The sequence below is a fragment of the Chiloscyllium plagiosum genome, chromosome 28 (genome assembly GCF_004010195.1).
Source record: "Chiloscyllium plagiosum isolate BGI_BamShark_2017 chromosome 28, ASM401019v2, whole genome shotgun sequence".
In the NCBI taxonomy this organism is placed as follows: Eukaryota; Metazoa; Chordata; class Chondrichthyes; order Orectolobiformes; family Hemiscylliidae; genus Chiloscyllium; species Chiloscyllium plagiosum.
Genome location: NC_057737.1, coordinates 42,615,994 through 42,631,533, shown reverse-complemented (window position 1 = coordinate 42,631,533; position 15,540 = coordinate 42,615,994). Strand labels below are relative to the sequence as shown.

The 15,540-nt window shown below is 37.7% G+C and overlaps 1 protein-coding gene across 3 annotated transcripts in view; it reads left to right on the top strand.

Moving 5' to 3' along the window:
• LOC122564151 (AP-2 complex subunit beta) overlaps positions 1-15,294 on the top strand; it is a 310,855-nt gene extending 295,561 nt beyond the window's left edge. For all 3 annotated transcript variants that reach the window (XM_043718785.1, XM_043718786.1, XM_043718784.1), the window contains one exon: positions 10,182-15,294. In XM_043718785.1, coding sequence (XP_043574720.1) covers positions 10,182-10,256 — 75 coding nt within the window. In that variant the 3' untranslated portion in view covers positions 10,257-15,294. The remainder of the gene's footprint in view (positions 1-10,181) is intronic.
• Positions 15,295-15,540: the final 246 nt, after the last annotated feature.

The window sequence follows — 15,540 nt, the reverse complement described above, 5'->3', positions numbered from 1 at the left end:
CTGGTTTTATGTAACCTTTTACTGCTACCTCAACTCAAAATCAAGTTTGTAGCCCAGGAGAGTAGTTAATTTTTCATATGATATTGGCATCAAATTCATAGCCTACATTCCACTAGGCTGCGATTTGAATTTTTCCTAATGCTAGTATTCTGAGGCAATGCAAACACTTTGTTAACTTTAATAGTGATTGAAAACATTTTTGTTCCTGATTGTTTTAGTCATGTTGGTGTTTTCAGTTTCAACATTGTAGAGCTACTAAGACTGGCAGTATTTCCTACTACTTACACATTATCAAAATAAAACTCCAACAATTCAACTTCTATACAAGTGATATAATCTACCTTTAAAGTCACAGCTCCATCATACTCCCAATCCTGAGAAATAAAAAAAAAATCAGGAATTCCATTAATCATTCACGTACTGTGTGTTCGCACTTGAGAAAACACAAGGATGAGAAAATCTGCATATTGAGTATGCTTAATAATTTGCCTTTTGTACTCTTGCTTCATAAATTATTCAGAGTATCTCGCTAACTTTGATTATCTGTTTTAAATTGGCTTTTCATAAATTTAATTCTGTGTACACTAGTTCTAGTTGCCTGCCTGCTTCAAAAACTGTTGTTCCCATTTCCCTAATTGGTATCATTTAATAGTTTTTACCCTTTGAGCAAGCTACCTCTTGACCATAAGGTTTCCCATCCTGTATTACTTCATGTCTTTTTATTCATCATCGTTAATGCCACATAATTTTTCATTCAGTATTCTTTGCTTTTCATTTTCTATTGTTAAATTTAATTTTCCATTTATTCATTCATCTATTTAACAAATATAACTCTATATGTACAACTTCAGCTACACATTCTGCTAATGCTGTTTTCTTATTTTAGTGTCTACAAGGTTATTGAGTTTACATTTGATTTTGGAAGCAAGTAACTTTTCATGTAAGAAATATTCTCAGTAATCCAGAATTTCCACTGGTCTGATATTACACCTCTCAAATGCTGTGTGTTTGTTAATCCATCATTTTGCACAGTGTCATTTTTTAGATTTCTTTTGAGGTAGGAACAGGAGTAAGCTGTTCGGCCCCTCTGCCATTCAATAAGATCAGAGCTGATCTGACACTCCTCATGTCCACTTTCTAGCCCTTTCCCTATAACCCTTGATTCGTCCACTGATCAGAAATCTATCTATCTCAGCCTCAAAAATACACAAGCACTCTGCCCCCACAGGTCTCTGTGGCAAAGAGTTCCAAAGGCATTCAACCCTCTGAGAGATGAAATCCTTCCTCACCTCAGTCTTATTCTGGTGCCCCTTTATTCTGAGACTATGCCTTCTAGTCCTGGACTCACCCATGATGGGAAACATCCTCTCAGCATTTACCTTGTCAAGCCCCTTCACAATCCTATGGGTTTCAATAGAATCACCTCTCATTCTTCTCAACTCCAATCTGTTTAACCTTTTGCTCATAAAATAATCTTCCATACAGGGATGATCCTAGTGAACCTTCTCTGAATTGTCTCTAGTCTTAAAAATGGGGACTATTACCGCTTACAGTTCTCCAGATATGGTCTCATCAACACGCTTGCAAGATACTTATACTCTAACCTCCTTGAAATAAGAGCCTGTGCCTGTATGCTAGCTTTCTGTATTGCGTGCACAAATAGCTCCAAGTCCCTTTGTGTTGCAGCTTTCTGTTGTTTTCTTCTCTATTGAAAGAATACACTGTTCTTTTGTTCTCCCTTCCAAAATAAACAACTTCACATTTTTCCACATCCTATTCCATTTGCCAACTTTTTGTCTGCTTACTTAACATATCAATGTATTTCTGCAAATTGTGTGTAGCCCTCTTGTAACCAGTCTTTCTGCTGTTTTTGTGCTGTCTGCAAACTTGGCTGCAATATATTTGCTTTCTTCCTCCAGGTCATTAATATATATTGTCGACAGTTGTGGTCCCACCACCAAAACCTGTGGAACCCCACTGGTTACAGATATCCAACCTGAAAAAGCACACCTTATCCCACTGCTGTTTCCTGCCCATGAGCCAATTCTCCATCCATGCCAACATACTACAGCTAATACCCTGGGCTGTTATCTTATGACTTAACCTTTTGTGAAGTACCTTGTCAAATACATGCGAGAAGTCCAAATACAACGTATCTACAGGCTTCCCTCTATCCATTCTGGTTAAGACATCCTCGAAAATCTCTAATAAGTTAGTTAGACACGACTTCCCTTTCATGAAACTATGCTGACTCTGCTTCATTAGATTATGATTTTCTAAATGTTCTGCTAGTACTTCCTCAATAATGGATTCTAATACTTTTCCAACAATAAATGTTAGTCTAACCAGCCTGTAGTTAGCTGTTTATTGTCTCCCTCACTTTTTGAATAGGGGAGTTATATTGGCAATTTTCCAACCTACTGATATTTCTACAGAATTCAATCATTCTTTGGTGAATAACTACTAATGAATCCACTAATTCTGTGGCAACCTCATTTAGGCTTTTCAGATGCAAGAATCAGCGCCAGAGGACGTATCTGCTTTTAGCCCCATTAGTTTGTCTAATACTACTTCTGCGGCAATGGGGAAGGCACTTAATTTCTCCCTGTATTCTTTAGAATTAATGAGATGTCCTAAGTATCTTCCACTGTAAAAACTGGTGCCAAATATCTGTTTAACTCCTCTGCCATTTCCTTGCTCCCCAAAATTATCTCCCCGGATTCATTTTCCGATGGGCCTATGTTCACTTTGACCCCTCTCTTTTTTGATATATTTAAAAAAGCTCTTGTCAGTTTTTTTTTTATTCCTTGCTAGTTTGCCCTCATAGTCCTCCTTTTTTCTTTCAATTTAATATCCTCCTTAACTTCCTTGGTTAGCTATTGTTGGTTCATCCCTCTCTCAGAATCTTTCTTCTTTCTGGAATATATTTTGCTGAGAGTCAAGAATTTCCTCCTTAAATGTCTCCCACTGTTGCTCATTGTCATTCCTGCTAATCTAACCACCCAGTTTACTTTAGCTAACTATCCTCATTCATTGTACTTCCCCTTTATTTACACATTTGTTTTCAACCCAGGTTTCTTGCTCTCAAACTGAATATTTTGTTCTGAAGTAATTTATTAAACTTGCCTCATTACCCATTACCAGATCCAATGGAGCCTGCTCCCTGGTTGGTTCTGTAACATATTGCTCGAGGAAACTATTTCTAATATACTCGTTGTGAATTCGTTGTCATAGCTACCCTTTCCAATGTAATTAACCTAATCAACATGAAAATTTATAGTCACCCATAATTCTTTTTATATGCTCCTACTATTTGTTGATTTGTGACCTTTCCTACAGAGTATCCACTGTTTGGAGGTGTGTATACTATTCTTACCAATGTCGTCTTTCCCTTGTTTTTTTTTACCAAATGGACTCCACATCATCTAAGCCTAGATCATCTCTGACAACTATTTTCATTTCATCTCTTATTAACAATGCTACCCCACTGCCTTTCCATCCCTCATGTCTTTCCAAATGATCGCACGTTCCTGAATGTTAAGTTCCCTGTTTTGAATGGTTCCGTAATGGCTACAAGGCCATATCCATTAACCTAAATTTGTGCCACTGGTTCATCTACCTTATTCTGAACTCTTCTTGCATTAAGATATGAAGCCTTTACGTTTGTTCTATTATCAAATTGCCCTATATTTTTATGTTCTTTAGTCAATATGGCATTCACATATGCTGTTCCATCCCTTTGATATCATGGTAACACACGCATGCACGCACCACACCCCTATCCACAGTCCTAGTTATGTGATTTGCCAGGTCTCTGGTCCCAGCATGATTCAGGTGGAGTCTTTCTCATTGGAACAGCTCCCTCCTTCCCTAGTACTGGCACTAATGTTGCATGAATTCAAACCTATATGTCCCACACCGTTCTTTGAGCCACGCATTTACCCTGTGACTCAGGTAGTCATCTGGAGAATATTACCATTTTTGGTTTTGCTTTAATTAAGCCCCTGGCTACTCATCTTCCCTCAGTAGCACCTCTTTCCTCCTCCTACTGATATCGTTGGTACCTATGTGGACTACAATGACTGGACTTTGCCCTCCCAAACCAAGTTCCTCTGAAGCCCAGGTGAAATATCCTGAACCGGGGCACTAGGAAGGCAACACAACCATCGGGACTCTTGATCCTGGCCCGAGAACAGTATCTATTCCCCTGACTGTACTATCCCCGATTAGAATGACGTTTCTCTTTTCTCCCCCCTCTTGAATGCCTCTCTGTACCATGGTGCTATGGTCATTTTGAATTATGTTGTGTCAAGAGACTGTGTTGTAGAACGTTGCCAAAAGATTTTTTAAATTTTGAAAGTTCCAATTCTTAGTTTACTAATTGTCCTCAGTCTCATCAAGGACCTTCGTCAGGGAGGCAGAATGTGCCTATACTTTTGGAATAGGTTTCATTATTTTACATTATGTTTGGCTGGTGAGCCTGTAGTTGCCTGAGTAAGCAAGTTGCACTGTTTAAATACCTTGTACTTAGAGTTCTGTAGAACCTCAGCTGCACTCGATAATCCTGTCCTGATGGAAACCAATGTCTGTCTTTTTTTTTCTCTAGTCACTCTTTGCAACCTAGCCAACGTATCATCAGAGAGTTTTGTTGGGATTAAGTTATTTTAGCTTGGAGATTATTTACTATTCCATAAATCCCTGAAAACGCAAACACCAGTGCATCAAACCACTGAGCAATATGTTTGGTAGAAGGTTAAGGTTTATAAGTGGTCACAGAGTACAAGTTGTGCAATCAACTGCTGTCTCACAGAATATTGTGTAATATTATATATTCATTTTTGGAAAAGACATTAAAGTCCTCGGTGGCTTACAATAAAATTTCAAGATGCTGATGCCATGAAGAGAAAATATAATTTTAAGGAAAAACATGAAGTACTGGAATTGGTTCAACCAGTAAAAACTAAGAGGAGAATTTGGTAAATTATAAGGAATTTTGGAAGCTAAGGAATGACTACTTCTGTTATTTAGTATTTAATGAGAAGGGAATTTTGTTTTGGAATTAGCACAGATGGTTACTAGAACAAGGACTGCTTTGTCACAGGGAGTGATTGAGGTAGGCCATTCTATTTTGTGTGAAGATGGGATGAATATTTGTGCATAAGAGCTTAAAACAGTGGTGATTTTGAATTTCCTGTGTCCAAGAGCTTGCACAAAATGGTGAACTGAAAGATCTTTCTCTATCTTGTCAGTTCACATCAATGTATGTTGGATTTGATGTATAATGATTGAAAACTGAAGCACAGAAGGATGAGAATTGCTTATAGAAAGAACAAGCCCTTTCACCATCAAAGTACACCTTTCTGGTTTACAAGAAGGGCTAATCATGAAAGTTGTTTAGTATACAAATACAGCACATAGTGTAAAATACCAGAACCAGAGACATAAATAAGCGCATTGAACATGAAGCAGTTATGAGTGGTGTGTATAAAAAGAGATTGTCATGCTGCACTCCACTTATGGTGTTAAAAATTCAGTATGTAGTCTTGATGTAGTAAAGTCTCAATAGATTGTGTTTCATCACCACACAATCAGTGATTGGGCCTGGTTTGATTTAGGATAGAATTTACGATGGCATATGCAAATGTGAAATAAACTAGACACGTTGCAGAAAATAAAATTGCATTTTCATTCTGACACCACATGGATGTCACTGCGAAATGAAGAAATATCGCACCTGCAGAGACTGTACATAAGGTGTTATGGTTTGTATCTAACTACACAATATCTTTTTATCAGGAGTGGTTCACACTGACAACAGCAGAAAAAGAAAGTAGTGTAAACCTTAATATGTCATTGCTAAGATTATAACTAACCTTCCTAAACACTTGCAGTAATTTAGCTTTCTATCATTCTCTGGGTACTCTGAAGTAATATATGATCAATGGATTAATTTTTCAAATTAGGCTATAGAATGCAGAGTCAAGGTTTCATCATCCAAGAGTTATTAACTGATAAGTGTTCTGTATGTCGTGGTACAGAAGCAACATCTCCACTTTTGCATCAAACGCTATCGAAGGCCCTGACAGCTAAGCAACAGGAAGCTCTCTGTCAAAAAACACTGTGCAGTCTCTATCTTTCCCTACCTCCATGATCTCATGACACTTGATACATCTTCCACCTCCATCAATCTGAAGCATTAGCTAAACCTCCTTGCACAGATGCTGCCTGTGTTTCCAATATTTTCTGGTTTTATCTCAAATGTCCAGCATTCACAGTATTGTGATTTTAGTTGTAGCTGGGCAAGTTAGATTTTTTAAGAACTCTATGAAACAAACATAGTCTTCCTGTGAATTCCTCAGTTTGGGGACTGCTGAGTATGCTTAGTTCTTTCTAAGGCTGTCAGTCACCCGATCAACAAAAAGAAAAGTGTGGCACTGCATCCACCGAGATGAGAGATGAACCCAATTCCCTTGAACCAGGTTGAGGGGACTGTAGCATCCTTTGTGTACATTCCATGTAGCATTTTACCCAATCCTGGATTTTTGTATAAATTCTAATATCTGAGTTCTGGTTGCCCATCAAACCCCTCAAAAAACTGAACCTATTTGGAGGGCAATGGTTAATTTCCATGAAATTTAAAAAGAGCAATTTCAAATCAAATACAGTTTGCTCCATTCCACTCGTTAACTATTATGTTGTACTCCATTGTTCGCAATTTCCCTTCTATAGGTTGAGTGTAAGATGGATGGATATAATTGCTCAGATATAAAGTGAGTTGAATCTGCTATATATTAGATGTTTTGTATTCGAAAAGTTCAGAGCTATTTAAGAATGTAGCAAGCTTTGAAATTGCACTGACACATTTCACTTACAGTAAATGGGCAGTCATCTTACAGTCACATGCTAAAATTTACAAGCTTGTGTGTTGCTGGAAGTAATTACAGAGCTAAAGGAATCTACCTGATGTGAGGAGCCTCATCCTGCAAAAGCTCAGCAATTCTCTGTGCTCATCAAAATCCCTTCCTGCTGCATTGACCTGAAGGCTCTCTGTTGGCAGCAAGGAACATCCTGAGCTTTTGGTATTACGACTTGCAGAGTCTGAGAACCACCTGAAGAGATGATTTAACCAGGGGCACCTCAGAAGCTGCAGAGCCAGAGCATGTTTAAAGAGAGCTGGAGCTTCTGAACTGGAAGATTTCTTGCATCTGCTGAACAAGATCTCAGGAATGAGAGAGATTCTTCAGGGGATGGGAATAAAGAAAATGACTTATGGATAAGGTTCAGCGTTTTGAAAGTCTATAGCTGCATTTTACATGGTGCATTAATAATTGCAGCTTTCTTGCTGTTATGCTAGGCACCTGTTCATGCTTTCCCATTTCAGTTTGAGAGGAAACGTTCTATACAGCCTGTATTTTAAGAACTGGACACAAGTGCTGATGAGTTTATGACAATTGCTAGAGTATATGTTGTTGCCAATGTTTAGCACTGTATTTGACAAAACTGAGCTTCCAGTTCGTATCATATCCTTCATCAGGATTACTTGCTTTCACATTTTTATCATTGCTTGTGATAGATATTGCTCCACTGCCAAAACCTCATCTGTGCCTTTGGAATATGTAGGATAGATCCTGGTATTATCCTGGTCCAATTGATAGTTTGCATCCTTGTTTAAAAAATAAAGTCCCCTTGGAGCATGAGGCTGGGGAAGTAGCATGGGGAGTTGAATAAATATTTTGCATCAGTCTGCAAGGTAGAAGACACTAATGGCATTCCAAAACGCTGACCAATCAAGTGGCAAAAAGAAGAGAGGAAATAAATTCCAGTAACCACCACTGGAGAAAAAAGTACTAGGGAAACTATTGAGGCAAAAGGCCAATAAGTGCTCTGGACCTGTTGAAATGCAAGCTAAGATTTTAAAGGAGATAGTGGATGTGCTGGTAGTAATCTGCCAAGGCTCTTTAGATTCTGGAAAAGTCCCAGCGGATTGAAAAAACTGCCAAAGTAACACTCTTAATCAAAAAGGAAAGGAGACAAAAAAAAGTACTTGTAGGTCAGTTAACTTAACATTTGTCATTTGGAAAGAGTTAGAATCTATTATATTGTGTGTAATAACAGAGCATTTAAAAAACACAGTTAAGACTGTGGCGTCATGAAGGGGAAATCATGACAAATTTACTACCATAATATGTAATACATTTTATATGTAATTTTGCCCTTTGGAGTTCCAAAAGGCTTTTGATCAGAAACTACATAAAACTATTTAAGATAAGAGCCATTGTGCTGGATGGAGTACATTAGCGTGGATTGGGTACTGGCTAATGAACAGAAGTCAGAGTGTTGGGATATGAGTATTTTCAGGATGGCAACCCGTAAATACTGGGGTGCCTCAGGGATCAGTGCAGGAGGCATAATTATTTTCGATGTATATTAATGACTTAGGTGAGGGAAGTGGAACTATTGCCATGTTTGCAGTTAGCACAAAAATAATTGGGAAGGCAAATGGTGAAGATGACACAAAGAATCTATAGAGAGATAGACATAGGTTAAGTGAGTAGGCTGGAATTGGCAGGTGGAATATAATGTGAGGTTGTGTACTTTTGCAGGAGGAATAGAGGAGCTGACTATTACTTAAATTGAGAATGACTGCAGGAAGCTCATGCACAGAAGGATTTGGAAGACCTCATGCATAAATCACAAAAAGTTAGCAGATACGTTCAGGAAGTAGTAAGGAACACAATTGGAATGTCGGCCTTCATTTCAAAGACAAATAAGGACAAACTATAGAAGCACTAGTTTGGCCACACCTAAATTACTGTGTACAGGTTTGGTCCCTGTAACTAAGGGAAAATATAGAGGCATTGGAGGTAGTCCAGAAAAGGCTTAATAGGTGGATCCCAAGAATGAAGGGATTTTGTTACGAGGAGGTTGAGTCGACTGGGCCTCTACTTTCTGAAATTTGGAAGAATGAGAGGTGACCTTCTTGAATAACACAAGGTTCTGAAGGGATTTGATGGATTAGATGTTGAAAGGTTGTTTCCCCTGTGGGAGAGTCCAGAACCAGAGAGGGAATCTCAGATGAGGAGGAATTTCTTCTCTGAGGGTAGTGAGTTTGTAGAATTTCTGTAGAACAGCTGCAGAGAGTAGATTTTTGAGAATTTTGAAGGTTGAGATAGATAGATTTTGTAATCAATGAAGGAATTAAGGGTTATGGAGGTGAGGCAAGTAAGTGGAGTTGAGATTATCAGATAAGCCATGATCTCTGAATGGACTGCTGGACCACATGGCCTACTTCTGTTCCTATGTCTTATATAGTCATTTGGGCAAATAAAATCATTAGATCATACAAACTCTGCTGTTTTTATCTGAACTCCCAACACGTGGTGTTTGCCAATGGCTCCATCATTGACTCTTGAGTTCAGCAATACTTCAATTTTTAAATTTCTCTTAACTTCTGTCAACCTTCCCCATCTCTGTAACCTCCTCCAAGCATACAAGTCTTCAATCACTGCACTTCTCCAATTCCCGATCCCTTTTGCGTTCTCCGATTTTATCAATACACCATTGGTGGAAGTAGCTTCAATTGCTGCAGCCCTGAGTTCTGAAACCTCGCTGCTTCTTTCGTCACTTTGTCTGAGCTTTTGGTCACCTGCCCTCCATCTCCCTACCGACTCTGTGGCAGATGGTTTCAATGCTGCTGCAAAGCACCTTGCAACATTTCCCTACATTAAAGGTGTCATTTGTTGTTGTATTAATAATAAAATACTGTCTCCGCTGCAAATCTGAATTAAAATAAAGTACTGTTAAAATCTCAGTAGTTCTGGCAGTGGCTGTTGAGATGGAAACAGCAGTTTGAGTCCAAAATGCCTACTTGGATATTGCTGTTGTAATCTGCTCGAAAATCATTCTTGGCTAGTCAGTTTCCAATGAGCTGAAATGGTTGCAAATGAAAAGTATCACACTAATCTTTTTCTCGCAGGTTCTGACCAGCCTCCTGTGAATATTTCACACTCTCCTTAGTAATGTATTTCTGGGTTCCAGCTTCCTGCATTCTTATTTCTCTAGTATCGCAATGCCTGCTAAGGAGTTTTGTGACATGTCTGAACAGTACCCACTGTATGGTATTGCTGTTGAAACTAAAGAATTATTTTTGTTTCCTTCCTCTTCCCCACTTCCCACCCCAGCTGTCTCTGAAGTGCAGAGCACCGGAGGTTTCACATTACGTCTACCAAGTCTATGACACACTCCTTAAAAACTGAAGATCGGAGCAAGCTCCCCCAACATAATGGAAGTAAATGTCTTATTACACTCCATTCAGCAAGTACCACGGTCTGTGCATATGTGAAATGGATCGTAAACAAAATATACTTTTTTTTATGGAAATGTACTGATTAAATGGTGAAATTTACAATTGTATATGTTTAATCAAAGTTGTCAACCAGTCTGTTTTTGGTGCCAGACATTTGTATTCTGTTCACTTTCTTCCTAAACAAAAACCACTGTTGAGACCACTATTTCAAGGCGATGTTATTCCATCTGATATGTTTGTTGTGTGCCAAGTTTTTTCTGTTTTAATGATTGCTTTAAACGCTACATACAATTAATTAGGCTATCAAATTCAGGCGAGCATATAGTTCCCTGTAGGACAAATTAAATGTTGAGGGGGCGTCTTAACTAGAGGAGGGGTTATGTTAAGGGGCAAATACAGAGACCTGAAGTAAACTCTTGAAGTTCTTTCCCTGCTGAAGATTTTTTTTTCAGTTGTTAGAGTTGCACTTATTTGCATCTCTACAGACTGTCCTTTCAGATGTCCATTCAATTCCGCTGCAGAATCTTTGCAAGTTTTTCAACTGCTTCATGTAGGTGCTCCTATAGAGAAGCTCGAATTACCAATGGCAGCCTCCCATGCTCATTTTTTATTGGACATTCTACTGTCTTTGAGGCTGGTATTTCTCGCTGAAACTGCTGACCTTTCAAAGGTTTTTTTTGGTGGGAATATTGTATTACTGCTGAAACTTGTGGAATTTCCTACTTTGGGAACACCCTCAAAAGTTCTCCAATTCTAAGAGGTTTATTTGCAGTTACAGTTGTAAATGGTATCCTGCATTATGTGGTATTCTACACTGTCCTCATACAAGGTTTCCAATTTTTGTAAATGATTTGCTCTCATTGCAGTTTTTTTTTTAAACTCCATCACGTTCTCAATAAACTGTTTGTCAACATAATAACAGTGGTGTGGTAAAGCAGAGGGCAATGTTTCACTGAAATGCTATTCGCTGTATTTCGTTGATGATGCATTCACTGACCCATATTATTGCCACTCTCTGCCATAATTGACATTTATTTTCAGAGACAATACTCTGCATGTTCATATCTTGTGTTTAAGTGTGTCACTGTAGCTGATTGTTGCATCTGTATCAACCGGATTATTTTTCAGCTATGTTGTCAATGATAAGTAGCTTGGCATGTGTCTGTCCCAAGTGATTGCCTTGGCTTTGACAGTCCAGAATGAAAATCAGATTTTATAGAATTTCTTTTGATTCAGCCTCAGTGAATGTATATACTATTTTCAGGCTAAGGTAGTTTCATGGCACCTTAATCCCTAATAACTGTGTGCTAACAGGCTTTTGTATATCCATAATGTTTGTTGCTAAGAATGAGCTATTGCACACAGTCAAGTTTGAAACACCCAGGGTGATTGTAATCTCTGATCACCAGCAGCATGTGTTGAATTGGAACCTTACCTTCAACATGCACTGTATTCAATAATCAGAAAAGCACATAATGGAAAACGTCACAGCAGGTTTATCTTCTACAGCACTTGACTTATTTTTTTCAAAATGTTTCACAATGGTGGTTTCTTCAAACAATTTTCTGTTTTAGTTTTATAGTGTGTCCTTATTATTTTAGAAATTTAGACTGAACAGTCACGGTATCACTTTGTTTCCAGAGCTTACCTCTGTTTTAATGCTGGTGTACTTCACCATGTAGAGTGCTTCAGAAGTCTTCTCCTGATCTCCAAAGAGGTAGACTTTTGTAATGGAAAGTCAGGAGAAGTTAATGTCAGCAACAAGGTAAGTATCTTCCTGTGTAACTCTAACGGTTTTCTCTTCTGTTTAATCCTCCCCATCATCTCTTTCTATGCTGTACAACTCTATGTACCAAATGAACAAAACTAAATACTTACTGCCCTAACTTTCATGAATGTTTAGACACAACCATTGGTATCATGTAACATTGTCTGTGTGAGAATGCACATCCTACCTGTCTTCAACCTTGTTTTGTTACCTTGAATTAAATGGGTTTGTGGATTTGTTCAGGAGTGCTGTGCTGATATATAATCAAAAATGTAACTTCTGCGTGTTGATCAGCGTTAATACATATATGGCAATTTAACAGATGTATGCTGTTTCCCCAGAGTGGTCTGAAGTGTTCAATAATTCCTAGTTGGTAATCTTCAGTTTTAGGCCTAGTTTGTTACGTAGATGAGTTGGATTCGGCCGATCAAGCAGTTCTGGAGAGATCACAAGTTAAAGTTGAAAGCTTGAAAAAAGCAGTGAGCTGTTAGTCCATTGCACCATGCCCCACACAGACAAAAGGAACAAAAAGAAGCCAGACAGTTCCGACAGGGGAAAAAAACACACCACCTCAGCCATTTCCTTTGTGCGGATGTACAAATTAGAAACAGAGGTAGGATGGATCAAGTCCTTTTCAAGATTTTAACGTCGCTCGTCGACGAATGAATGCCCCTATCTAGCAAAACCACGGCCAGATGATCTTAAGAGGACGGTATAAAACAACGTGAATCAGAATTTCAGCGAAGCGCAGGATGAGCTGGGTTTTTCAACCATTAGACTATGTTACCGCTCACTACCTGTTGTGTGTAGCGTGTACTTTAATTATTTATCACCACTATTACCCATCACCATTACTATGTGACTTAAAATACTACAATTTATTATTAAACTATGTTAAATTTAAAATACTAGTTAAAATCAAACCTATTTAAAATTACTAATTAACATTATTAAAATATTTAAAATTTAACACTAAAAAGTTATTAAATTTTGTCAATAGAGAATATTAAGAATCCATAAAAATCAGTAGCAACTCGAGAGTCAAAGATAAAACAAGGTTTGTGATATTCTGGGCGAAAGATTTAAATTTCACGATACCGAGGTCTTTCATTAATTCAGTATTCTTTTCGAACCACTTCCCTCTGGCTCCTAACACAAAACTGTAAAAAGATATATTTCCTCCTCCGGTGAGGTCCATTATCTCTTTTTCTAGATGTTTATATTTGCTTTTCATTTCTTCCCAAGCCGACTCAAGAGAGTTAATCTGTAGGTCCGTTCTAATAGTAACGTCCACCACGACAATCTGATGTTCTTTCTTGAAAATTAAATCCGGTATCTAAAGTTTTCCGGTATCATTTTTGATTCGTGGTGCTATATATATTATCCACCCATTCTTCCTATCAAACTTGACTAATTCCTCTACTATCTTATTATGTCTTTTAATTCTCATGTTTTTGACATATAGGCACCATCCAGAAATATGCGCAAACGTCTCCGAAGTATCATTACACCTCTTGCAATTCTTGATATTGAACGGTCTTCCGTACGACAATGACGCCCATGTTGAAAATAAATTTGTTCTTAACAAGATCGAATTAATAACTTTGGACGTCTTCATAAATCGCAATTTCGTCAACCAATTGTTCGATATATTATCATTTTTTTTATAATGGACACCGGCCCCTTGACAAGGGAGGGCCATCCATCTCTGTAATTCAACGGATCTCCAATTTGCATAGTTTGTACTGCTAAAGTCTTCCATCTCCTCCTCACTATCTTCCACGATAATACCATCTTCACCCAATTGCCGATTTATATTCGGGTTCCAGATCTTTTCCAGCACTTTTAATTTACTAAATTTATACATTTTCACAGCCACACTCTCACCCTCGAACCGAAACGAGGCATGCAAAATTTTGTCCTCGGATTTACGTAACGTTCCATACTTCCTCAAAATCGAAATTGGGATGAAGGTTGACAATCTGTTTAATGCAAGGCCACCATCACGGGGCTTGGCATATAACACTCCATCCGTGATGGATTGCGGGAGGTGTAAAATCTCTTTAACTGCGCTTTTAATTATGTTGTCTAGTTTATTAAGATAATTAATTGAAACTTCTGATAAAATTAGATAATAATACAGCCTCGGAATAAAATATGTTTTTAAAAGTTCTAATTTTTGCACAGGTTTTAAAGGTGATCTTTTTAGATTTCCTATCCATAAGTCTAATTGGCTTTCTCAGTCTGATTGGCTTATGCCAATCCACGGGTCTATCTTAGCTCCTAGGTATTTATCCGTGTTTCCCGGATCTATAAACTGTATATTCCCTTCATTTAGCTTTCAATTTGCTTTATCGTTATATATGAATGTCTTATTCTTATAAGTAAAGTAGAATCCTTTCGTTTTATTTATATTAACCTCCATTCCCGTATTGTTACAAAAGTTTCCCACAAGTTTTAGATTATAAACCATACCAGCATACGATTGACTAATTAGAGCTATCTCATCTGCGAACACTAACGTTGCGCAGTGATAACTATCCCTATCTAATCCTAAAAATATTCCTTTCTTCCTCTCTTCGATGGTACTTATCAAGGGATCCATTATTATATTAAAAAGAATTGGTGACAGTGCGTCACCTTGCTTGACACCTCTTAAAATTTTAATTTTTCCCATTTTACAATTAAAACCTTCTACTTGAGTAAAATTATTATCATATAAGTTTGTAATCAATTTAATAAATATTAAGGGGCGCTGGAGTCTTTTAAGAGCAGTTATAATTAGTTTATGGCCTACTGTATCGAAGGCTTTTGCTAAATTCACAAAAACCACCGCTAAATCTCTTTTATTCTTTTTAGCCCCATTAATAATATTTTCCAGGATTTTAATGTTTTCCTCACATCCTGCTACACCAGCCATAAAACCTTTCTGTCTTTTGTTTAAATTTATCACTTTACTTAATCTATTCTCTATAATTTTTGTGAATAACCTAAGCATCATTGGGCCTATCGTAATTGACCTCCAATTATTAATGTCTCTTAATCCTTCTTCCTCACTCACTTTAGGAATCAATACCGTTCTACTTATCTTCATTTGATCTGGGATTTTGCCTGTTTTTATCAAAATAGTATATAATCTAGGAAATAATGTGCTATCTTTATTGAATATCTTAATTATCTCTTTCAGCGTTATCCTATCTGGTCCTGCAGCGGTTTTCACGTCCATCACCTTTACGGCTTGATTCACGTCCTCCACCGTTACAGGACCAGTCAGAATTCCACCTACTGATCCCTCACCTTGACTTTTATATTTGGCAAACCCTCTCAAGTTACTTTTATCATTAGGGTGAGATATTCTCTCTTTGTAATAATCCTCTAACTCTTCCTTACTAAGGGGGCATTCGCACTAGGGTTCTCGCTAGGTATTGCCTCTTAGTTTTGTATAAAACCTGTATTTCTTTAAATT